Source organism: Cervus elaphus, chromosome 15, assembly GCF_910594005.1.
Source record: "Cervus elaphus chromosome 15, mCerEla1.1, whole genome shotgun sequence".
Taxonomy (NCBI): Eukaryota; Metazoa; Chordata; class Mammalia; order Artiodactyla; family Cervidae; genus Cervus; species Cervus elaphus.
The window spans coordinates 35,700,994-35,726,777 of record NC_057829.1 but is presented as its reverse complement, the minus strand read 5'-3'; the positions used below and the strand labels follow the sequence as shown (position 1 = coordinate 35,726,777).

At 52.5% G+C, this 25,784-nt stretch overlaps 1 protein-coding gene across 1 annotated transcript in view; it reads right to left on the bottom strand.

The window, feature by feature from the left end:
- Positions 1 to 10,120: 10,120 nt before the first annotated feature.
- Positions 10,121 to 25,784, bottom strand: part of TSPAN14 (tetraspanin 14) — a 53,033-nt gene continuing 37,369 nt past the window's right edge. Inside the window, exons 3-9 of the mRNA XM_043925115.1 lie at positions 21,570 to 21,620; positions 19,694 to 19,840; positions 18,012 to 18,182; positions 16,015 to 16,140; positions 14,669 to 14,713; positions 12,794 to 12,913; positions 10,121 to 11,755 (exon numbers count right to left, since the gene is read on the bottom strand). Of these exons, the coding sequence (XP_043781050.1) occupies positions 11,684 to 11,755; positions 12,794 to 12,913; positions 14,669 to 14,713; positions 16,015 to 16,140; positions 18,012 to 18,182; positions 19,694 to 19,840; positions 21,570 to 21,620 (732 nt within the window). The 3' untranslated portion in view covers positions 10,121 to 11,683. The remainder of the gene's footprint in view (positions 11,756 to 12,793; positions 12,914 to 14,668; positions 14,714 to 16,014; positions 16,141 to 18,011; positions 18,183 to 19,693; positions 19,841 to 21,569; positions 21,621 to 25,784) is intronic.

The following is a 25,784-nucleotide window of genomic DNA, read 5'->3' as shown; positions in this document are numbered from 1 at the left end:
GACCGCAGATGGCAAACAGGCTTGTGCTATGGGCAGCCGCCCGCACAGCCCTCCCCAGGTCCCCTGGCATCTACTAAAGACCACACGTCAGCCAGCCCTGCCTGCTGCCTCTCTCAGCTGCAGACAGAGTCACCTCCAAATCACAGGCCTGGCGCCACCAGGCCCCTAGGCCGTCCCACCCAGTGGAGAGGAGCAGCAGTGCCCTCACCCCATAAGCAGCTGGGCTCCCATCCGGACCTGGAAGAGCGAGCAGAGATCACTGCTAATACTTCCTGCATGCCCACTATGAGGCCACAGGCACTGTGCTAAGGCCTTTCTTCTCCTGACTTCTTTAATTCTCAGAATAAGATTATGAGGCAGGCAGTTTTATTATTCCAAGGCCAATTTTGTTGTCAAAGTCCACAGCTGCTAATGATCCAAGACCTAAACCTAAGCCTTAGTGAGCCCTAACAGGTTCCTGCCCTTCCATCCTCCACCTCCACCCTCTGGGTTCCTGTTCTGAGCTGAACAGTCCTTCTGGAGCCATGCAGTGGTCTGTCACTTCCCCAGTGTTCACTCCTGGTGGGTATGGACATGTGCCTCCTGCTCCCCACCCCCAACCCACCATCTGCCCACAGACCACATCTCTGTCCCTGTGGGATCCCACATACCATTCAGCTTGAAGAGGCATTCGCCACCTCCAGGCTGCTTTTGGGAGCAGTGAGAAGGCTGAGCAGAGGCTGTGAGCTTGGCAAACAGCCCCCGACAGGCTGGGTCCTCGGTTACCTACAAAGGGGGATTCCAGCCCCAATCTTCACTTCCCCAATCTGTGGGACTTAGGGTAGAGATGGCTGGTATCCTTCAATATCTAGCCTCGCCTCTTCTTCCTGGGCATACAGAGAGACCTTGACCTGGCAGCTTGACATGGCTTCAGATGATGGAACATGGGCACAAGTGATATACAAGCATCCAGGCCTCTTTCCTAAGATTCTCCCTCACTGGGTCCTCACCCTCTTCCCCGCTCCAACCACCAGCTGACTAGACTAGAGCCTTCAAAGCCCTATCAGAGAGTGGGGTCACAAGATGGAAGGAGTCTGGGTCCCTGAAAGACTGTGTGGAGCAGAGTATTTGCCACCTTAAACCCTCAGCCCTCCCCCAGAGACTGTGGCATGAGCAAAAACATTTATTTTTAAAAGCCATCGAAGTTTAGGGGCTATTTGCCATAATGGTTAGTCTATCCTGACTCTAAGGCAGTGGTCTTCTAACTTGAGCCTGTGTTAGAATCACCAAGTGAAAGTGAAAGTGTTAGTTGCTCAGTCATGTCTGACTCTTTGCAACACCCCCGTCCTTGGATTTCTCCAGGCAAGAATACTAGAGTGGGTAGGCATTCCCTTCTCCAGGGGCTCTTCCTGACTCAGGGATCACACCTGGGTCTCCTGCATTGCAGGCAGATTCTTTACCATGTGAGTCATTGGGGAAGCCCCAGAATCACCAAAGGGCTGGTTAAAACAGTGACTGGTGAGCTCCATTCCTGAGTTTCTGATACCACAGGCCCAGAGTGGGACCACAGAATTTGCATGTTTAATGAGTTCCCAAGTGATACCACAGCTGCTGGTCTAGGGGACACACATTGAGAACCATTGCACTGTTGCCGAAGCTGCAGTGTTACGCTCAGTATCCCCACTTTACAGAGGAAATGGTCCCCAGTTCCTGTCTGTCTCACTGGCACTGTGCTGCCTTCACACTAGGCCACATCAGTGTGTGGCCCCCCACATCTACCCCTTCTATGCTCACTGATTGTGTCCTGGGAGTTGGTGTCTTCAGACGGAGTGAGAACAGTCCTTGGAGTAGACATCCTGGGCTATAAACCCAGCTCTGCTACTCAACATGCGTGGCACCTGTGTGGTCAGTTTCCTGTAACGCCAAACATACCCCAGCTGCCCAGCAGTGTTGCCCAAAGTAGGTATTTTAATGAGGCTATATGACTATTGCCCTTGAGCAGCAGATACTTGGAACAGAAAGAACGAATATTGGTCCTAGATGAGCCCATTCCAGCCTCACTCCTGAGAACCATGTGGACGTTCACCGGTATTGCTGCCTCCAAGGCCAGTGACTGACATTTGTCCCTGTACAGTCTTGGGGTGGAGGAAGGTGGGGGGTGGGATATAGAAAGAGAAAACAAAAACACAGTAGAAAACTTTAAATGCACACCTTTGCCAGGTGTAAGAATTGTGTTGCTGGGAGGAAGGAGGGGAGTTCACCAGCCAGGGACTGGGCCCCCACACCCCAATTTCTTAGAACATCTTTAAAGAGTCTCTTTTATATGAAAATCCTGCAAAGACCCCCCAACCCCCGCAGCTTCCAAGAATGGTTTTAAGATCCGCAGAGAGGGCAGATAAGGTCACTTCAAAATGCAGTTATGCTTGGAAAGAGACTCAGATGCATGTGAGATGTTTAACTTTTAGAAGAGGTGACTGGATGTTCTGTTGACTGTAGAGGAGCCAATTTCATCCTCAGGGCCCTGGTGACCCCACACTCCCGGATCATCCCTCCAGGAGCCCTCAAATCCAGACTGTGGCCTGGATTTAGCCAACGGGCAATAGTGGTCTCCTTGCAATGGCACCCCACTCCAGTACTCTTGCCTGGAAAATCCCATGGATGGAGGAGCCTGGTAGGCTGCAGTCCATGGGGCGGCTAAGAGTCAGACACGACTGAGCGACTTTACTTTCATGTATTGGAGAAGGAAATGGCAACCCAATCCAGTATTCTTGCCTGGAGAATCCCAGAGACGGGGGATCCTGGTGGGCTGCCGTCTATGGGATCGCACAGAGTCGGACACGACTGAAGTGACTTAGCAGTAGCCGCAGCTTAAATGGGCGAGACTGGAAGGAGTAGCTTGGGATATGATTGAGATTTAGGATTGGAGAAACGAAGACAAATTTGACGTGTTCACAGGAGCGGGTGGCCCCGTGGGTCTAAAGTGGCTTTGTTGACAGTGGGCTCTCTGGGCAGCAAACGGCCTGAGCCATCCAGTCCCCACTGAGAAGGCAGCCAGTGCCCTTGGGACCCCTCTGACAGTGGCTGTCCCTGACTAAGGACACCCAGGAGACACCCTCACCCCCAGGCTCCACTTCACAGTGAGAAGTTGGCTCCTTTGGACTCCCTGCCTGGGTCCTATTTTTTTTTAAGTGAACTCTGCCAGAGAGACAAGAAGTGCGAGGAAATTTGGAATAAGCAAGAGATCATGGGTGGAAAACTCTGCATGGTTTAGAGTACAGCCTTCAGTTATCTGATCCTGATTCTCAATTTCATTGCCTTTGAGCCGTTTTACCACTCTAAGTTGTAGTTAATGCAAAACACTTCTTGTCTATGGACATGCATATAGTATATTTGAATGATCCTTCAGTAAAGGGGAATGACCATTGACCCTTTCCCTCTGAAAAAAAGCCAGTCTCAACATTCCTTTACTCTGTATAGATTTACAGTCCACTGCAGTTTCTCCTTTGAACTGCTTGTTAATCTTACCAGATCCATCATTTAATTAATGAGTTAAATCTTTCACATGTGCACGTTTAACATTTAGATGAGTGATGCTGCATTTTTAAAAAATAATCTCTGACAAAATACACAGGAAAGAGGGCCTCTCAGGGATGAGAAGAGTTGCCATGCACTGCAACCCCCCCCCACCCGCCACCACAGCCCCATCCATATCACCCCCAACAGGAAGTGTCCAGCCTGGATTTGCCCACCTCCAGCAACAGGGTGCTTGGTCCCTCCCCGAGGTCAGTCCTCCACATGTATGATCACAGCTGTGCTGACTTTTAAAAGTAGAACAAAACAAGAACAGACCTAAAACTGAAAAGAAAACACAGCCCTCCTCCCAGCCTCAGACTGCTTGGATCCCCAGAATCACCTACAAAAAAAAGCTTGCAACCCCAGGCTCCCTGCAGAGGCACAGTAAGGCTGAAATGGCTGGGCGGTGAGGGCTAGGAGAGAGGGGATGATGTGGCCCAGAAGAAGGTGCCGCCACGAGGTGGAGCCTGGAGGTGAGACCGCTGGGCTCATGTGCCTTAGAACTGTCTTAAGACACTGTTAACCAGATGCCCTCCTGACCTTAGGGCTCTAAATAAAATCCACAAGGTCTTGGAAACAAAGATTTCCTCCAGGGGACCCGGGCTAGCACAGCAGGACTGCATGCACATGTAGTGCATGCACATGGAGACACACATATATACACCCACATATATACACACACACATGCCTCCAGAACTGCATGAACATGTCTTACACACACACACATGCCTCCAGGACTGCATGCATGTCTTACACACACACACACACACACACACACACACACACACATACGGGTGCCTCCAGTCCTGGTGCGGCCATCCTGTGTCAGGGTTGGACACACTCGCTTGTCAAGGTGGGAGGTGCACAGACCACCTCCTGGCCTTGGCTTCAGGCCTGCTCCAGGCCCCTCCGTTGGACTCAGCCCCTCTCTCTGAGGCCTGGGGGTGGGGGTGGGGGGTCCCAGCACTTCTCTGGTCTCTGTTCTCCCTGCCTGGAATGGAACCAAATGAGGTCTCCAACCACAGGAGCCTTCCCATTCCATCCACACATGTCATCCTGCTAGTTTCAGAGCATCTATTCAGGTTCTTTCTCGTCCAAGCTCCTTTAACCCAGGCTCCTTCCCTGTTCTCCCCCAGATCATCCCTTCAGGAGCTCTTGAAGGCAGGGTGTGGCCCTCTGCTGGCCCCCTTGGCTGGAGAGGAACACTGCTTCCTCTGGGAGCTTCAGGAGCTACGTCTCAGGCTGTGTTGGTTTGTGGCAGGGCCACACTCTCGGCAAGAAGAAACCCCGTCTTCTGCCTCCCCACCACCATGACACAGAAAGCTAACAGACCTTGAACTCCAAACATTGGCTGAGCCCCTACAGACCTAAGTCTTGTTCCTGAAAGGACAAGGAAGTGGGGCTTTTCACTTCAGCCTGGCTGGGAGCTTGAGCTGTGTTTCCCATAACCCAGGCAGCTGAGCCCAGTGGGGACTGGTAGGATAGAATTTCTTCAATAATTGCATTAGCAGTGGTTTTGAGGGGTACCTACTAAGTAATCCATCTAAACCTACGTCAAAATGCTTAGATGAGCCACCTCATCTCATTTAAACCTTGAAACAACCTCATGTTGGTGTTTTTCACAAAAAAAAAAAAAAAAAACCCACTCAAAAAAAAAAAAAAAACACCACTCAAAGCAGTTAAATAACTTGCCAAAGCCTACAAGGATAGTGAGTAGTAGGTGGCTGGGAGCTGATAACACCTCTCAAGTTTACCTCACTGTCTCTTCTCTACGCAAACTCATCAGATACTCCCAGAAACCTTATGAAGTCAAGATCTCAAATTATTTCCACCTGAGAAACGAAGAAATTGAGGCACTGAGGTGTTTGGGGTTTGTATGTGTTTGTGGTGTTTGTTTTCAAGCCCAACCTGACTGAAGCACAGGCCTTAATCTAGAGCAGTGATGCTGGTGCTACAAAGGAGACAGATCAATGCAACCCTACTCAGTCTCCATGGGAATACACCCTCACAGAGCCTGCTTCCCCACCTACCCTGGGTTCACTGTCTAGTTTGGCCTCTGGCACATAGCTGCCTGTCTGGGGAAGTGGCTGAACCAGTAGGCTGAGCCCATCAGGGTGATCTGCCCTTCTCCAGGAGGTGGGTCAACCCAGCAGTCAGGCAGTGAGCCATCTGGACCCCAAAGCCCCACCGTAGGCTTGTCTGCTGGGCTCTGCAGCTCCCTCCCTGGCAACCTCAGGGCGGCCCTGGATCTCCAGCGCACATGTCCTCATCCGTACACAAGGATGCCATTCAAACCACTCCTTTCTCACAGGACGAGCTATCTCCGAAGGCAAAGGTGGACTGCAGGGCCACCTTGCTCAGCCTTCCTGTGGAAGCTGTGCTGTCGCAGGCCACAGGCTGCTAGGGGACATATCACCCATCCCCCTGCCCACCGCCCCTCACCCTAGAACTAGTCCATACATCCCAGGTGCTCAGGCCACCCTACCACTCAACAGCCTGGCAGCACAGGCACACCCCAGCCCTGAGTAGCCGCTCATTACGCCGCCAGCCCACCTACCTGGAGAACTTCTTTAAAACATGTTTTCCTTACAAAAACCTTCCTGGAAGTAATTCTAATAAGAAGATACAGTGGGGTTCTTAATAGCACTTCTAAGAACCAAACACCCTGTAACCATAATGTTCATCCACAGGAGTGTAATAGGGGTGATTGGCAGCCTTTCCCTTGTCCATCTCCCCTACAGGGGGCTGGTGGGGGGGATCCCCTCATGGCTTTTCCACCATGTCGTCCTCTTCAGAGGCTCCAGGTGCTGAGGATGGGTAGGGTCTTGCCTCCCTCTGCCTGGGGTGATGGGAATGGGGTGACAGGTGGAGCAGACAGGAAAGGAAACCAGATCCTCAGTGCTGGCATCACTGAGTCACTCAGATCAAACCCTGAAACTCACCCCTCCTCTGGACTTTCCAGGTTCAGGAGCCAAAACCTCCCTTCATTGTTTCGGTCAGTTTGAATTGGGTTTTCTGTTACCTGTGACTGTAAACACAATCCCCATTCTAAAACTAGGTTCATTCACTCATGGCAGTCCTGCAGTGGACTGTGAAAATGCGTTGTGGATGGGTATTCGGCCACGGAGAAATATTTCTGAGATACAGTAAGTAGAATTAATTGCAAAACACAATTCTCATTTGTGTGGAAAAGATACTTGAATGTGCACGCACATTTCGGAGGAGGGTATTTCGTGGTGGATGTCACTGGGGAACAGAACACATACTTGTTACTTTACACTCTATGCTTGGACTGTCTCGACTTATACTGAAAAAGAGATTAGTTTAAAAGTCATATGAGGTAATAAAATTAAGACTCTTAGGTGATAATTTAATTTAGTAGTTATTAAACCATGCTTTTGAAGCCCCTGCTGACATACAAAACGCAGAGCATAGCAAGAAAACAGAGGAAGAGAGAACTCTCCCAGACCTGTGTGAGACAGACTTCCTCCTTCTCCAAAGCTGGAATCTCTAAAACTGGCAAGTTCACCAGTACAGTATCCATTTGAATCCCAAAGTTGTATCACAGTTGCTGTTTTATAGTGCCCATTGTCAGGTTGTCCTGAGGTGCCCTGGAGACCCTAAAAGCATTCTGAGAATGAATATATCTTTACTGTAGTCTTTGAGGGCTTCCCTGGTGGCTCAGATGGTAAAGAATCCACCTGCAGTGCAGGAGACCTGGGTTTGATCCCTGGGTTGGGAAGATTCCCTGGAGAAAAGAATGGCTACCCACTCCAGTATTCTTGCCTGGAGAATCCCACGGACAGAGGATGCTGGTGGGCTACAGTCCATAGGGTCACAAAGAGACAGACAGAATTGAGTGACTAACACTTGGGTTTCCCTGGTGGCTCAGATTGTAAAGAATCTTGCAATGCAGGAGACCTGGGTTTGATCTGAGGAGGATAAACCAGGTCTTGAGTTTATAGGAGCTAAAAGTGTACAGTTCTCTGCATCTTTGGAGTGAGTGCCCAGATGAAGAACGGTGCTGCAGGAGGCCCAGTCTGCCCTGGAAGGCTGGGCAGCATCCTCTTGGATGGCAGATGAGCACATGCAAGGGTCTATACCAAGGTGGGTCCCCGGGGACAGGTTACCACAGTTTGGGGGCAGACAGCCTACAAACCCTGTGGATGACCCTAGAGCTAGAAAACACCCACCCAAGGTCATACAGCTACTCCACTCACCCAGGACAGCTGAGGGCACTGGACCCTGACGTGGCCTGGCTGAGCTCCGGACACCTGGGCAGAAGGATGTCCTGGGACCACTGGGCTATCTCCTCCCCGTTTTTTGCAGTCTACACTCTGAGCTTGCCAGCCAAAAGGCAATTGGGTGGTCCCCACTGCCGAGACTCAACCCCTCCTCCGCTGCCTCTGACCCAGCCTCCTGTTCTGAGGAGCTCTCCCCCTGGGTCCCTGAGATTGCCAGGGACATGCCCACTCCCAGACATGCCCATTACTGCTCTAGTAGCAGCCCCAAGTAGTATCTCTGGGAGAGAAAGCTATACCCGATTCCTTACTGCATAGCAGGCTTGCTCTGGTCATGGAGGGGAGTGAGGCTGCTGCTCATGAAGGTAAGTAAGCTGCCCAGATGTTCAGCTCTGGTCATGAAGGTCAGAAGTGAGCCTCCTGCTCAAAACCAGGGCCTCTAGCCCAGGGTGGGACAGAGGTCCTTAGGGATGACATCATGCTCTCCCAAAGGCCCACCAAAGCCAACCAGGCATCCAGATCCAGGTACAGAGCTGGGGATCTTCACTTTCTCCAGATGGTTGTCAACCTCCCATAGAGCTCAGTAACTGGATCATCATCAGGAAACTGATACTTTTCACAGCCTTGTCCTTGGTGCTGGTTTTGCTCAGCAGGCACCAATCAGTGGTTCAGAAGCAAGGCTCACAGGCACCAAATCTATTTTAATTGCAGCTGCAGGTTCAGGGGCAAGGCTCCCAGAGTTTCAATCCACCTTTTCCAAATCTCAACTGGTAACTTACCTTTTTCGTGTTTTGGACACAAAATGGCTCCTCCAGAGCTGTCCTGGTGACTGAATCAGTTTTTAACTGTTAAGTACTCTGGGTACTTCCTTTGTTCCAGGAAGTTCTGGATCCATTCATTTTTATTGTTACTCCTGTGGGGAAACCCAGTGCAGCAGCACAGATGGCTTTCCTGCCCCGCCCACAGCCCTGCCCTGGGGTCAAGCGAGCCCAAGGAGGCTGGTGAGTGCTGGCAGGTGCACCTAGAGGCGGGACAAGCGTGGGCAGGAGAGGTCAGGCACCTGGGAGCTTGGGCGGCAGAAACAGAGGACTTTGAGGATGGGCTGGTCCAGGGCGTCAGGAGCCACAGGGGCCAAGAGAGAGGCACTGAGTCTGGTGATTGGGCCGAGCGGCTTTCAGGCAAGTGAGAAAAGCAGCGGGTAGTGGCGGGAGGTGGCCAGAGCCAGACAAGCAGCTTCCTGGGAAGGAAAGCTGGAGCCTGGCAGCACAGAGGTCGGTAGGCAGGCTTTCTGGGAGGTGGATATGTGGGATGGGACAAGAAGGAGAGCAAGTTGGAAAGATAATAGCATGGCAGTTCCAGGAGGAGGAGGTGGACAGGAGAGTCACAGGAAGGATAAACAAAGACCCTGAAACTTTCAATCTAGAGTGTATGGGGGGGGGCAGTGCAGGAGGGGACATGCAGAGCCACAGGCTGGCCTCTGCCTCAGTCTGAGAGGACTGGGAGTGGCTGGGGACTCAGAGGAGGCTGGGCAGGGCGTGACCGGGAGGGCTGCACTGTGGCTGTGTGGAGAGAGGCCAGAGCGTTGGAGATGCCACGTCAGCACTCCTTGGCATGCATTTCTTTTCTATCCTCAACACAACTCAGAGTCAGAGGAGATGGCTGAAAGTGGTCAGCAAATTCTGTAAAATAATTAAGAAACAAAGCCAACTCTAAATAAGTCACAGGTAGGTAGACTTCACCCTGAACTGGGCTGGGACCTGTGAAGATATTTGCAAGGGGTCGCCAGGTCCACCTGAATAGATGGACGGCAGAGCTGTCGAGGAGCAGCCGCGGTGCACACACCAGCAATGAGAGCCTGCAGACACTGACCCCCCAGGGCGGGCTGGATCAGATGCACCTGGCGAGGTGGGCACAGCCGCTGACCCTCTCCACAGATGGGCCAGCAGGTCTAGGACACACAGCTCACACAGTCGCAGATTCCAGCCCAGTGTTCCCAGGCTCTTTTGCTTGGACCTTACCACCTGGGGCTGTATGCTTAATGACCTAAAATAACATTTCCTCTGGGCCTACAGAGTCAAAGTCCCTGCGCTTACAGCTGAGCAAGCCAGCTTGCTCTATCGTAACCTCCAAGCAATCGCTGAAAGTGGCACGTGGAATCTTAAAAAAAAAAAATCACCCAATGAAATTTATTTCAGATTGTGTCAACTGGCTACGTTCCTGTGGTGCTTACCCACACCCAATCCCATTGGTTCCCTTGGCAACCAAGTTTACCACCGAGGTGCTTAATGCCATCTTGATATGACCCCAAACAAAAACAACCAAAGCAGCAGCATTAATATAAAGATATATTCCATAAAAGAGTTTGGCAGTCAAAGAAAAGCGTCACACTTCCTAAAAACACAAGCATTCTTCTTCCCCTAATCTACAGAGAAAATTGTAAAAAACAACAAAACCAACGTCATCAACAAACACCCACCAGTATACACCACGCTAGCATGTACACTTCGGCAAGTAAGTAAAGGTAGTGCTCCATCCCTGAACGAGGAGGACAGAACTGGTAGAACAAGATCCAGAGAGGCATTAGAGTGTAGCCCAGCCAAGATGCACAGACACCCCAGCTTCCCCCAGGAAGTTATTCAGGACATCAGACAGACTTCATTTCCAAAAGCAAGCCCCCAGTAAAACCTGACCCAAAGGGTGGACACAATGACCACAGATATCCCCTTCAGGGGTTGGAGGGTCACCACGAAAGTCTTCAACGAAATATATGAGCCTCTATCCAGCTGCAGGCTGGGGTCCATGGCTCAGCCCAGGGGCTGGCTACAGGGCTTCTCTGTCCAAGGAGAGGCAAAAAAAAACGCCAGGCCGGCCAGCCGGCCCTTAGCATGCAGCCTGGAGAGGAGCCCTGGCCAAAGGTCTCCGGCTGGCTGTCTCTGGCTAGGGTTCCCTGGCCTTGCAGTAGCGGAGGGTCAGGATTCAAGTTCTGGGTAACAGTTTCAGTAGCACCAAGACCAGGAGTCAGTGAGGCCAAGTGGGGAGGGGAGTGATGGTATGCGTGTTGGGGGCACGGAGACGAAGGGGGAGTCTGTGAGTGCAGCTAGGTGATGAGGGATGATAAGCTGATGGAGCTGGTTCGTGAGACACTCAAGGGAACTCAGAGGGCTGGCGTCAGTCCCAGACACCGCGTAAGGCTGTTGAGAGGAGAATGCCAGAGGAAATGAAGACGTGGTGTGAGAACATTCTTACCCCTATAAATAAACTATTTACACACTTTAGGAAAAGGAGAGCTGACGCTCAAGAGGAAAGCCATGCCCACCGCCCCCCCACCCCACCCCCCGTGCCATCAGGGCATAATGCTGTTAGGCTGGAGCAGTTCCCGTCCTGGGGGGCGGGGTGGGGGAGACAGGGGACGAGGCACTCCCGTGGCACCAGCCACGTGCTGGCTCAGGCTTACTTCACTTGGATGTGGCTGAGGATCCTGCCCACACCCCTGACATGTGCAGACACCACAGGCCCCATGGGCACTCGGAGGTCCACAGAAGATGGGGCTGCCTCCGAGGCCAGCACCAACCACATGTGCGATGGAGGCCTGGGTGCAGCCACCAGAGCCGCTGGTCCCTCAGAGTCACCTCCCCCACTTAATGACGGGGCCTCTGACTCCAGGCAGACCCCCGTGGGGGTGTCAGTCACAAGTCTGTGTGGGTGACAGGGGGCCCCTCGGTCTTCGGCATCGGCAAGCAGAAACAGGCCACATCACGCGGATGCTGAAGGCGGGGTGCTGGCTCTGGCCAGGTGCTTCTGCTTCTCTGCCTGTGGACATGACGCTAACGGTGGCGAAGGGCTGCCGCCCCCATGGTGTGGCTCAGCTCTGCTTGCCTGCCTCCGGCTCCTCAAAAGTGGTGGCCTGCCTTCACCGCCTCAATGTCCGAGATCAGGGTCCTCGCCAGGAAGATGCCAAATATCTGGAAACAAAGGGCAGCAGAGGCAGCAGCTGTCAGCATCAGGGCCCAGAGGGCATGGTGGAGAGGATAGCCCACACTGCCCATCACCCCCACACCTGCCCGCGGCTGAGGACAGAGAGCAGCACATGGGCACCTGCTGAAGGAGACCAACCCACAGTAAAGACAAAGGAGCCCAGGGTCTGCTTTGCCAGGTCCCAAGAGCCTGGAAGAGGCGAATAGCAGCACCACAGAAGCACAAGGGATGCTCTGGCCTGCCCGCAACATGACCCTGCACGTCCCAGACTGCAAACCACGACACGCTTTGTGCCCTGGGTGAAACCGGAAATGACAGGGTCACTGACTGGTTCTGATTCCCAAAATAAAATCTGAACATTTCCCGTAAACCTGGATTCTATAATAAACACAAGGTTGTCCCCGGCCTGGGCTGTGCTACACTTCTGACCTCAGTGACCGGGATAACCGTGTGGGAAGAATGATGTTTTTCTACCAGGAACAGACTAATGTAAACTCGGTGACCTGAGGAAATTGGCTTTTTCACCAGTTTTAAGTTCTTTTTGTGGTTGGTATTCGATGAGCCACTCCTTCTTAAGTCTGAGTCCTTGCCTGCTTTGCAAGTAAATTTTTTTTCTTTCCTTTTCCCAATGCTTCTGTCTCTCGGCCTTCCTCTGAGATCAACCAGCCACTGAGCAAAGGAGGGAAAAGTGCATGGACAGCTGGTGACCCCGAGTCCACATCAGTGACCCTCCTTCCAGGAAAGGTCAGAGCTGTACATTTTCTAAATGGTGTGTTTTTCCATAGAGCAGCAGCCTCAGTTGCTTCAGAGGTTGCTTACAAGGCTGCCAGCTTCTCCAAGCCCTGGGTAGTACTGGAAAACTCCTGGTTTCTCTGATTCACTAAATTCTCTAGCTAGTTCTTCTCCCGGCAGACACTAGCCAGCCTACTCACCCCAGGCCTCGGGCACCCCCAGCTACCAGCATCTTTCCCCATGTGAAATCTGGCTCAAGGGGAGAGCAAGCCACACAGGCGGTGGGAACAGACCTGCAGCAGTGAGATGGCGATGAAGACGCCGGCCACAATGTAGATGTTCCGTGGGAGCCAGCTCTCCAGGGCCTGGATGCAGCCTTTCGTGAAGATGGACTCATCCCATTTGCTCTTCAGCTGCAGGGAAAGACAGCGCCCTGAGCCTGTGACATGCAGGCTGTCTCCACCCTGTTTCCCCAGAGGGCTTCCGCCAAGGGCAGAGCAAAGCTCAGTGGGGAATGAGGGATCTTGGAGGAAGGCGCCAAGGACAGACGGACAGACAGAACTCTCCGGGAGAAGTACATCAACTGGCCTTGGCCTCTGCCCCTCCCTGGACAGTCTGCACTTTATAACCTGCCTAAGTAAAGGCTCCCTCACTGTGATCTTTAACTTTTTCTGTCAGAGTCTCCACAGATTTCAAGATCAACACACTCCACAGCCTGTATCTGGAGAAAGGGGAGCAGGCTGGGAGGTGGGCGGGAAGGAAGATGTGCCTCAAAGAGAGAAACTAGGAGAAGAGGATTCAGCGTCTTCTGAGTCAGCAGAGGGAAGGGAAGGGGCTTCTCAGATCATGTGCCCTAGCCCATGGGAGACCAGTTCCAGGAAGCAGAGCCTGCATAAGTGGTCACAAGCCAGCCGGCTCTTTCTAATCCTGACCCCAAGTGGAGGCTCAGGAAGCACATAGGGATGGGCCAGGAGCTGGTCCCTATGTCCCCCCACCTCCCCACACAGCAACCAGCTCCGGGCCCCCTCCCCTATCAGCATCACCCATGAAACACTGACAGAACATTCATTTGTTAGCGGTGTTAGGGGCTGAATTATGTCCCCCTAAAATTTGTATGTTGCAGTCCTAACCCCCAAGACCTCAGAGTGTGTCTGTACTTGATGACAGGCTTATAAAAAAAGAAGTAAATACATTAAAATGAGGTCCCTGTTGTGGGCCCTAATCCAGTATGACTGGGGTCCCCTAAGAAGAGGCTAAGAAGAGGTCAGGACACAGAGAGGGAATCCCATTTGAGGACACAGGGAGAAGACATCATCCGGGCCAAGGAGAGAGGCTTCAGAAGGGACCAACCCTGCTGGCAACTTGATCTCAGACTTTTAACCTCCAGAACTAAGAAAATAAACCTCTGTTTCCACATAGCCCAAGCGCTTCATTACAGCAGCCCTAGCGACTAACACAAATGGTGACAAAATTCGTTAGCTGGAGAAGCTGATGCTGACACAGGCCCATCTCTGTCAAGTGGAGCTCACTGCAGAGGGGGCTGAGGTTTCCCAAACAGGAGGGTCACATCCCCAGTGTCCACCTCGAATAGGAGGGGTTGTCTGCAGGTTCCCTGAGACCCCTCTCTTTCAGACCAGCTGTCATTCACAGCAGCAGAGGCCATCAGAGCAAGGGCTGGGGGAGGCCTCGCCTCTTCACATCCGAGTGGACACTCCCTGCAGCCTGAAGAAGCCCTTAGAGGACTGAGCCCCGCCTGCCCTGTCACCACTGTCTCCACGTGGCAGCTGGACCAGGCCATGTGCTCCTGCAGCTCCATCCTGGACCCCTAGATAACGACGCCTCCTAGGATTCCAAGGAGCCTCTTCTCAAACTTATAGCCTTTGTTCCCCCAAACTTCCATCTGACCTCTTTCCACTCACGTAGCAACTGCTAGATTTTAGGATTGTGGTTCACAGAGCGTGAAATCACAGCCATCACTGTTCTTGGGAGGGTGTATGCGTGACCACGTGTGTGCCCTTGCTTGCCTGGTTTCCAGCTTAGGAGGCACGTCTGGCTCCTTAAGTCTCCCCTGGCTTTTCCATCCAGTTTGCACTTTTGCTAAATCAGGGAGTCAGACCCTGGGGAACAGACCTGAAGAATTCAAAATTCATATGCACTGGGGCTCTCACCTGAGTCCTGACGTCATAGCCACACTGTGTGTTCACAACTTTTTGCTGTTAGAAAAACAGAAAAGATTAGTCATTTTTGTACTCTTGAGAAGCTGGTGGTAGAAAGCTCTAGAAAAGTCACAACCAAACACCAGCACCAACTCCATTACAGCAAACGCCCTTCCAGCATACTGCCAGCTAACCTTTCATGCCAGGACAGGGTCAGAAAACCTTTTGTGTGAAGGACTAGACGGTAAATATTTCTCACCCACCTACGTGGCTGCTTTTTAACTCTGCTGTTGCAGCATGAACACAGCCATTGACAATATGTAAATGAATGGGCATGGCTGTATTTCAATAAAACTTTATTTACAGACAATGGAATTTGAATTTTGCATGATTTTCACATGTCACAAAATATTCTTCTTCTTTTGATTTATGTTCAACCACTTAACAATGACTGAAACCATTCTTGGCTCACAGATGATGCAAAAACCAACAGCAGGCCGGCTCTGGCACGGGGGTTGCAGTCTGCCAATCCCTGTGCTAAAAGGGAAAACCTACACTTGCTGAAGAATTCACAGTCACTGTGGAGTTGTCAGATGCTGGCTTTGTGGCCTCTGTTGATCTGAGCGCTTCCCGGGCTGAGGAACCTACCCAGGGCCTGTGGCCCAGCACCAAACAGTGTGACCACGCTGATGGTGCGGCGTGACTGTCCTCTCGGCTCAGACCCTCTTCAGGGAAACATTCAGTGCTCCTTCAAGGGAACCCAAGGAACCTCCCTGGGCAGTCCAGTGGTTAGGATTTGCAGCTTTCACTGCCAGGTCCCAGGTTCAATTCCTGGTTGGGGAACTAAGATCCCATAAGCCACGCAGTGTAACCAAAAGAAAAACAAAAAAGATCACCCAAGAGCTCAGTTTCTGGAACTCAAGGATGTTGGTCTGCAGACCAGAGAGGAAAACCCATGAAAAAGAAAGAACGGTAAAAGAATTCTGCGTCACCCCAGATGGCAATGTACACCACCATCCCAGGCTTTTGAGGATTGGGCATTTTCTCCAGAGAAAGGGACACCTGGGTTCATTACATTCATAGTATCCTGTTCAGGCTCCTTGAGTGAGAGCCCCTCCCGGCAGGGGGAAACATTGTTTTTCTCCTGCTTCACCCAGCCCACTAGAGCCAGGGTGGGCCGTGTGAAAACGTTCCTGGAATTTCTACATACAGGATTTCAGAGCTGCACGAGCCCCCGGCAAGTGGAAGGGGAGCCGGGCGCTCATTGCGTCTGCAGGAGAGAAGTGGCCAGAGCCCTCAGGGAAGCAGGAACTGCTCACTCCACCCCGGAGGGACTGTCCACAGGTGGGCCGACTTACTGCTGGGTCAGGCACGCAACAGGAGAAGGGCACCCCACATTTCTCGCGGCTATAGCTGGCGCCACTGCAGTTGAAGTAGACATTGAGGTCCCAGTCTTCAGGGCCATATGCCCCGCAACACTGGTTCTGCAATCATAAAGGCAGGAACCATCAGAGATCCAAGCACAGGGTGGGTGTCTGTCTTAGGGACACGGGGTTTGATGTGCCTCCATGTACCACACAGAGAAATCAAGGCCCACCCAATGGACCTGCCATCACAGAGACGTAACCGAGATGACCCTGGTGGTCCTAAACAAGGGAACTGTGTCCAGGACCCAACACCCCAGGCTGGCTCAGCAGCGCCCTGGCCTCAGCTCCACTCCCTCCTCGCTCTGGAACTTCCCCTTCTTCCCCAACTGCCCCCCAAGCAGCCCAGAGCAGGCTTCTGGTTCTCCTTCCTATATGGTCCTCTACTACCCCGCAAGAGAATACCTCCTGTGGTCAGTGCGCCTTCCTCCCCAAGAAAAGGCCAAGCTGACCCCAGTCACCTTTTGTGTCTCTTTACAGAAAACAGCTGCTGAACGCCTACTCCCAAGGAAAGAGTTACAACTGGGGTGAGCGGTAACGCAATCAAAGCTTTGCCCCTGACCCTGGATCTCTGTCCTCCCTTCCCACAACCCCTCTCTATCTGGTGAAGCAGCAAAGAAAACCTCCCTTTGTCTAAAAACTCATAAAACCAAATGCACTGAGAGCAGCTTTGTGACATCAGCAATGTCCCAACCAGATGTTGTTTTTGCACTTGTCCTTAAAGCTGACATAGTTACAGCCCTAATTACAAGCCCACAACCAGGATTTCTGCTTCACTTTCATTTCTGAGATAAAAGTCCATCTCTCCCCGCCAACCACCCTCCACGGTTCCAAGTGCTCTAACGAATATCCAATATTTCACCATGAGAAAAAGAAAGCTCCATCATTTACTGACTACCCCTGAAGAAAGACTACAGTGTCTTTAAGGCCAATGCAGAGATCCGGCATCCTTGACACCAGCAAGCCCCAGGCTATGTGGAATTGAAGAGCCTTGAATAGAAAAGGAAAAGCCGCAGCAGGCAGCAGTGTCAGGAGAGGGTGGGGTGACGACTTTCACAGATGGACGTGGGTCTCTACCAACAACACAGGAAGGATCTCTGATCACATAAATGGGTTTTGCTGGATCGAGCCCAGGATACGTGAAACACGGGGCAAACAAGTTCTGCTTAATAAGGAGAACAGATCACAGTTATTTTTAATGCTCTCTATTTTCTTCTCAGAACCAAAAGGTTCCCAATAAAAAGTTTTTGAGGAAGCTAGGCTTTCTGGCAGAGCAGAGATCAAACAACAGCCTTGCAGAGGCCGGCATGGTGGGGAGTGGGTTTCTCCCGGGGGAAGAGGGGCAAGGGATGGGGGACAGCTGTGGTCCCAACCTCCAGGTGCAGCCACACACAACGGGGATGGAGGTCAGATAGAGAAAAGGTCACCACCTGGGACTGCTTAGACTAACCTCCGGGGACATATTCCAGGGAGGTTACATTCCTCTTGGTCTGAAGAAGTTTGCTCCAGGCGGCTCTGTTCTCTCAAACAGGAAGGGGAAAAGGTCCCAGGAAGGAAAGGGACAGGAATAGCCTCAGACAGCGAGTCATGTGCCCAGCTCTGCCCCTCAGTGCCCACAGGGCCCAGGGAAGGTGGCTGTCTGGGTGGTCCAGGCCTGAGGGAGTGGGGGTGGTCACGAGTGAAGCTAGACTGCCTGCCTGAAGCACCTGGGGGACAGCACCCTGAGAGCAAGCCTGGCCCGTCAGCACACAGGCGTGGACAAAGCTAACCTGTACAGAGGCAGGGGTGGCACCGTCCCGGCCTCCCTGCCGACGGCAGAGCTGAGGGGGGAGGGTCCCATGTTCCCCACCAGCCTGGGCCCCCAGCCGCGCACACAGACTAAAGTCAGGACAGTTAAGCTGTCTTAGGGAGAAGGCGGGCACGGTACTTACAGCTTTCTGAAGGGAGTCGATGAGGTTCTGCAGGTCAATGTCGTCCCGGTAGGATCTGATGTTGCTCTCGAAGAACTCCCGGAACCGGTCCCTCACCCAGTCCTGGAACAGGAAGGCCAGCACGGCCACGGCCAGCTCCAGGAAGAAGATGAGCACAATGGTGCTGCAGAACTGCAGGGGGGGACATGCAGAGAGCGGGCGTCACTGCACCTCAGCCTCCCGGCCAGACCGCACCCCTACCTGACCCAGAACCTCTGCCTCCCTCTAAGAGCACGGGCCTGGCAGCCAAGAGACCCGCGCTGGAGCTGGGGAATCCCACGTGATGGGCTGGGTACCCTGGGCACCTCATCCCTGCTCACATCGCTGCATTGTTGGTTAGAGTCAGATAAGTGAAAGAACGAGCAAGCTCCAAGACAATGGGCCAGCCATCTCCTGTGAAGGAGTGCCCCCTCCAACAAGGAAACACCCCCACAGGAATGAATGGCTATCCTGACCCACCAGGCTGTCAGCTCCTTTAGCATAGAGACTGTGCCCCAGACACCCTATCTGACCTCTCTCCTCGCACCTACAACCAGCGCACTTGCTAAAAACCTGTCATTCCTACTTTAGGGATAAGGAAACAGGCTCACTCAGGCTCACATACCTGAGACGCAGGCCATCTGAGTTCCCTGGCGGGCTCTTGACAACTCTGGAGTTGCTAATGTTATCAGTACCTACTCTGTGTGCATACGATAGTCAACTGCGGTAAAACATCTGCAGGGCACAGGCAGCACTGGGGTGGAGTTCTGGAAAGGCCACTGCAGCCACAGGTCCACACCCCTCGATCAAGGCAGGGTTCCGGCCTGCGGAGCTCATGTTATCACAGCCACTAGCACGGGCCACACCACACACTAAGCATCTATGCTACAGCCAGCAGTATCCCAAAATAAGACACACACACACAAACATACATACACACAAGGCCCCCCAGAATGTAATCTCCATCCACAGAGAAGCAAGATAACCAAACAAAGTTGAAAAGCAGGGGAAAAAACAAAAACAAAAAAAAACCCCCACGTGTTTTCCTTTTAAAATTAAGCCCAGAAAAAAAGGCTTGGCCTAATAAATTCAACAAATAATATACTGCAAAACATGATTATGTGTTTCCCCCACCAGGTGCTATTTAATTTCAGCTGAATGCATTTCAAAATGAATGTGTATCTAAATATAAAACTAACTCTTAGTAACTCAAAGTTCTGCCATAAAATCAAGGATTCTGCACTGTATATCCAACAGATTCATACCCCCTGGAGGAGGCAAAAGATGATTGACATCTTCTGATCTTAACCAGGAAGGGCAAAGGTGATTAGCAAACAAACAACTGGAACTGCAGCGGGGAGATAAAAGGTGAGGGAGGCACAGGTGACTCTGCCCACTAGGAGCTGAAAATTAGAAGGGCTCAACGTCTCCCCCGCTGAGAACCTACTTCATCTGATTGTCTCCCGAAACCTTATCTTTTTCAGTGGGCAGCAGGGTATAGAGGGCTGCCTCCTCCCCTCACTGCTGGATCCTGGGGCAGGCTTATAAGAGTGGCTACCTCACCCCACCCACTCCAGCAGGTAAGGGCTAAGCCTGTCCTACAGAGCCCGCAGCCCTACCTCCCCCACCATACTTCCTCCCACCCCCACGTCCGGGCCACTCACAAAGTTGAGCAGGCAGATGTTCTCCCGCAGGGCCCCCACGCAGCCAGCGAAGCCCAGGGTGAACATCACCACGCCCACCATCAGCACCAGCACCACTGGGTCAATCCCATGCATCCGGGTCACTTTGGTGAGGTCAGAGAGCACCCCCTGAAAGAGGCAGAGAAAGCAGGGTAACATCAGCCTTGAAGAGTCGAGGGTGCCCTGGGGGGGGGGGGGGGGCTGTTTTGCAACTAAATGAGGACAGGGACCTGCCTTCTGGGGCTCAATCTTCTCATTAAATGCCAGGCCAGAGCATGGCCCCTACCCAGCTGCCCTCTTAGAGGCCCAGCAGATCTTTGCCTCCCTCAGCTCCCAGTTGCCCTCCTGCATCACATCTAGGCTGTCAGTTCCTCACAGGCAGACCCCATGCTTCTTTTGTAGCTTGTAGGATATTGATGGGGTGAAAAGGGGCCCTGGGGGACCCTGTAGTCAAGGCACCCAAAGGCCCTGGCCTTTGGTCATCTGGTGGCTGACCCCGCATGCTATTCATGGAGAACGCCATTATCTTGAGATGGAAACAGCTTCAACTTGAACAGGCTTGCGAACAGTACATGCACCAAGGACAGATGAAGACAGCACTGTTCACTGTCTTTTTGTGATGATGCAGATGTCCTATATATATCTGCGCTGTTCAAAATGGCAACCACTGGCCACACGTACTATTACTGAGCACTTTAAATGAGGCCTAGTGGAACTGAAGAAGTGAATTTTAATTTGTTTCATTTTAATTAATTTAGATATAATCAGTCACATCTGGCTAATGGCAATCAGAATGGACAGAGCAGCTCTACAGGACTCAACGGAGGAAGAAGCAAACAGCAGCCAGGCCAGACACCCAGCGGGAACCGGGCAGCCAGGGTCGCCAGGCCTAGGCTCCGGGTCTGATCGGCTGCGATGCTGCTGCTCCGTCTGGTCACACGGTGGCGCTATGAGTCATGGTTTGCACCAGCTTCTCGGTCACTAGGGCAAAGGGACACTGCCCCGCAAGCACTTAAAGGGGCCCAAACCTAAAGGTAGACCTTATCCAGTTCCCAAGGCCATGGCAACAAAGCCCACAGACCTAAGTGCTCCTGCCTCCTTCTTCTGGAAGCAAAGAGAGGCTCCACTGACGGAACAGAGGCCCCTGGGCCTTAGGCTTAAGAGAAAGCTTTAGCTCTCACTGTTTCCTGCCTGGCCTCTCCACCTCCCCAGTGCCCCCCAACTCACAGTGCAAAAGGTGCACCAAAGGTCCACTCTGCTCACATCCGGTCTAGTCCCCTCCTAGGAGTCCCAAATGCCCCTTGTCCTCCCCTGTCCTCCACAGGCTGGGCGATGAGGTTCAGGCGTGCTAAAGATGTGCCCCTGCAGCACAGGGCACCCAGGGGGCACAACCCAGAGCTTAACTCCCTGACTCAGGGGTCCTATCCGTGGGCGAGAACGAGAGCTTCAGGAATCACCACATCTGTGCTCAGGGAGCTGCCGGCTCCAGAGGCAAAGTTAGCATCCACTCCAGAAGGTAGCCCCAGGCCTGCCCTGGACACAGCCGTGGACACGCCCCGGGATGACTCGGGGCTTCTGGAAACAGAAGAGACGGCTCTCCATGCTCATGGGGCTCAAAATCCCAACTGGCCCAGCCTTGGCCTCTAGCAGCAACCCTGCCACAGGGAAGCCAGGCTAGCCAGGAGTTTTCATCACAAGTTAAGTAACTTCCAAGAACCGGCTCTGTAAAGGTTAATGACCACAAATCATTGCCCTGCACAGGAGGGGCTCTTTGGGGAGGAGTTTGGAGGAAAAGACAATTAAAGCTGAATGAACCTGGTGGACTACCGCTCAGGGTTCCAGGGACAGCCACACCTACCTTCTCGCTCCATGCCCAAAGTCCAACTCCGAGGAAGACAACTCCAGCCAGCTGAGCAGGGGCAGGGGAAAGAGAGAGAGAGAAAGTCAGGTCAGAAACCAGCTCCATGAACATGCTTCTCAGAGGAGGGGCCGGACTGCAGGTGTCAGAGGGCGTTCCTGGCTCATGTCCACGCTGGGCAGAGCAAGGCGGCCCCTTGGTCCCTGCAGATGACAGGGACTCCAGCAGAACGGTGGGACAGTGAGGCTCTTCAGGTAACTCACACCTGTTTTCCCTGACTGCTGGAACAAAGTTCTTTAACCCCAGCTGGCCCCATGCTTGGGAGAGCAGAGACAAAGATCTCGGAACAGTGTCTGACCAGGAGAGTCTCTGGGGTCAGAGACACTGAGCCACACCCTGCTTCTTTCCCCTTCCACAAGCCCCCTACTCACTTTAATGCACTGTCTGGTGTGTAAGAGGACATCATCCCTTGTGATGCCTGCAAGGGCTCCCAGTGCAGGTAAGGCTCTGCACAGGACTGCCACCCTCCTTGGGTCTCCAGCCCTGCAGACAGACTCCAAGCACAGACAAGCAGCTGCCAGGCTGAGCTTCCTCCCCCACCATACTTACACTCCACGTGGCGGGACACACCTGTGCTTAGGGAACGCTGGGTTATGTTACTGAATTAAGAGGCCTGCACTGAGCCATGTGCTAACCCCAGAACTGTGTCCCCCAACCCTGACCTCTCATCCATAGGAGCCCACTGGCACCAAGGTGCCCCACATGCCCCATGACAAAAAGAGACCCCCCCATGTACACCCCACAGCTTCCTACACCAGGGAGGGTTTTTCCAGAGCAAACACCTCCTGGCCTCAGAAATTAAGTGGCCCCCTGTTGTTCTGCTAACTGCCTAATATTCTGCTGGCATTTCGCTGCCATTTATCAGGACCTGGTGATAAACAACAGGGCAAGGCTCTCTGTGACTGCACGTTTCCCAAGTGTGTTCTCCAGCTTCAGGGCCTCCCTGCCCACTGCAAGCCCTAGGAGGCCGGACTCGGAAGAAAGGCCTTCGGAGAAAGCCCGGGAGTTCCCAACCTCCTCTGGATCACAGGCCACTTTCAGAAAATGTGCACATGCCCCGTATTTTGGAGGGAATTTCAGAGGGTTCACAGACTCCTTATTGCAGGTTCCCAAAGCAGTCTGTGGACTTCAAGTGAAAAAGTCCTGCCAAGACCTGATCCGCCCGCCCCCGGCCCCTCAAGTTGACTAAGTACCACAGGGACTAAGAAGGCCAGGTCGAGAACTCTGAACCCAAGTCCCCCTGAAACCAAGTTCCCTGACAAGTTGATGATTAATCTCTCTATCCACAGCTTCATTCCCTTTCTTGTCTGCCCCTGTTCTCCTTAAGATTAAGGAATATCAAAGAAAAGGGGAGACTGAAACGGAGCAGAACCCTGAGGGACCTTGCCGGGAACAAGCCCCTCCGTGGCCCCTGCTTCTTGCTGGCCTCCCCTCCCCCTGCCTGTTCCAAAGAGCAGACTCAAGCAGTTAATGATTAGAATAATGACACAGGAGTCACAGGACTCCCGATTCCTCCGGAAGGGATTTAGATAACAATCTGCCACTATCTTTAAGTTGTTCGGCAGAAATAAGACCCCCACCCTGTGGAGGAGGGCGATTACACACTGACCACAAGAAGTGTGGACCCCAGACTGGTTGGAACCAAAAGGCTGATGATTCAGATTCCTGAAACATTACCTGTTACCTCAACACTAACCAATCAGAAGAAAGTCCACAAGCTAACCACATACCCTGTGGCCCTCACTACTAACATCTGCCTTTAAAAACACTTGTCTGAAAGCCTTCGGGGAGTTGGGGTCTTTTGAGCACGAGTTGCCCATTCTCCTTGCTGGGCATTCTGCAATAAACCTTGTACTTCCCTTCACCATAACCTTGTGTCAAGTAACTGGCTTTGCTGCAAGTTGGGCAAGTGAACCCAAGTTCAGGTCAGTAACAATTCAGTAAGCAGTGAGGGAGAAGACCCAGATCCTAAGTCTCAGTTTAGTTCATTCATTTACTCACTCATTCATTCAATGGACATTGAGCAAATGCTAGGTACCATCTCAAGCACTGGAGACAGCACTGCATCACGTGGTCAAAGATCCCTCTGCTGCTGGAACTTGGGTGCCATGGAGCTGACATGAGATTCTTTCCACCACATCACACCGATCCCCCACTTTTCAGTCCTCCCATTGGATTAGCCAGCCGATAAAGGGCTTCATTTTCCTTGATGGGGTGCATGACCTTCCATTCCTGAGTGTCTGACACTGTGTGGTAAGCAAGCTGGAAGGTGACCAGTTGCTCTCTGCTGAATCCTATAGACATCCCTCCCCACCATTCCTCACAGTCTCTGATGACTCACTTCCCTCTTTCCAAGCTGGGAGGTCAAGTCTTTTGCCTTAGCTTATCCACCCTCATCCACCACAGTAGTCATTCCCTCCTCCACTGAGGCACTCAGCTTTGGGGACACGAAGGATACACACATGGTTGTCTTCCACTCTCCCTGTCACTCCGCCTCAGTCTCTTTTGAGGGCCTACCCTCCTCTTTCAGAGCCCTCTAAATGCTGGAGAACCTCACTGCTTAGTCCTGACCCCTGGCCTCCCCAACCCTCTGGATGATGTCATAACTCACACAGCTGACGCACAAACCCCAACCTCCAGCCACAGCTGATCCCTAGTCAAACACCCCAATGTCTATTTGATCTGTCCTCTGAATACAACCAGCAACATTTCAATCTTCACACTCCCCCAAAGGGAGCTGTGGTCTCCCAACTCCCCTGCAGCTCCTCCCAACTCTCCCGTTCTCACTAAATGGCACCACTGACCATCTACTCTTAAGACAGAAAACCTAGACCTCAGGCTTGACTGCTCTATCCCTCAACTCCACATTCAACCTACTAGGACCTGCTATTAGTCCTACCTTCAAAATACATAGAGAACCCTCTCTGCTCCCACCTGTCCATGCCATCACCCCTGTAGGGGCCTCCCCACTGTCTCCCCACAGGTCCTGAGCAACTAGAACAATCCTTTAATAACATATATCAGATCACCCACCTCCTCAAAATGCTCCGATGCTTTCCTTTTACACTTAGAATAGAATTCAAACTCCTTGCTGTGGCTCACAAGGGCCTGGGTAGCCAGGCTGTAGCCCGCATCTCCAACATTATCTCCATCTCCAACCCAGCTCCCCGGCCCCAGTCCCACCCCCCCACCCACCCACCCCCGATCCCTGCCATCTCTGCTGAATCCTACAGACATCCCTCCCCACCATTGTGACTGTTTCTTGAACTCACCTACCTCATCCCTGCCTCAGAACTTTGACTCAATCCCTTAGCCTAGAATGTTCCTCCTCCACATCCCTTCCTGGCTTACTCCCTCACTCCACTCAGGTCTCTCCAAATTTCACCTCCTCAAACACACCTCCCTTTGCCATCCTGTGCAAACTGTCTCTGCACGTGTCAGTCCTGACCTCCCTCCCTGCTAGATCTTCATGGTACTCATCCTAGACCACGTGAGCTGTCTACTGTGTCTCCTCCTCTGCCCTCTGAGGGCAGAGATGTTTTCTATTTTGTTTAGGGTTGCCTGACCACTTTCCAGGACAGCCCACCCACCACCAGGTACCACATGGGATGGTGAGGGAGGTCTGCCCCCTGCAACCCTCTCGCTGAACACAGTCAGCTTGAGACACCAGCTCCGCACCACCACAGCCCAGTTTTCCTTCTCTCAAAACAATGGGGCTCCAAGAATAAGAGCTCATGTTTTTTTTTTCCATGCTGTTTCAAAGGAAGAACTAAAGTTAACTTGCAGCAGAAAGACAGGAACTGAGGTGGGGGGTGGGGGTGGGGGGGTGTCACATGCCAGATCATGGGTTCAATGAACACTGGCCCAAGGCAGGAACTTCAAGGACCAACAATTGTTTTAGAGAAAAGAAGACTGAAGGAGGACCAGACAGGGGAAGTGACCTGTCTGGGAGCTCACACAGCAACCTCTTGAATGAGCCAGGACTCTGGCCAGCTTGGCATGGCTCCCTGTGGAGCCCCTTCCCTGCCCCCCACCCCCCTCCCCAGGACAGATGGTCTGTGTAGTTGGGCTGTCCTCCTGGCTGCCAACCATCTGGGAGTGCCTTCCAGCCTCAGAGTAACCTCCTTTGTTTCTCATCTATGACCTGATTAAATT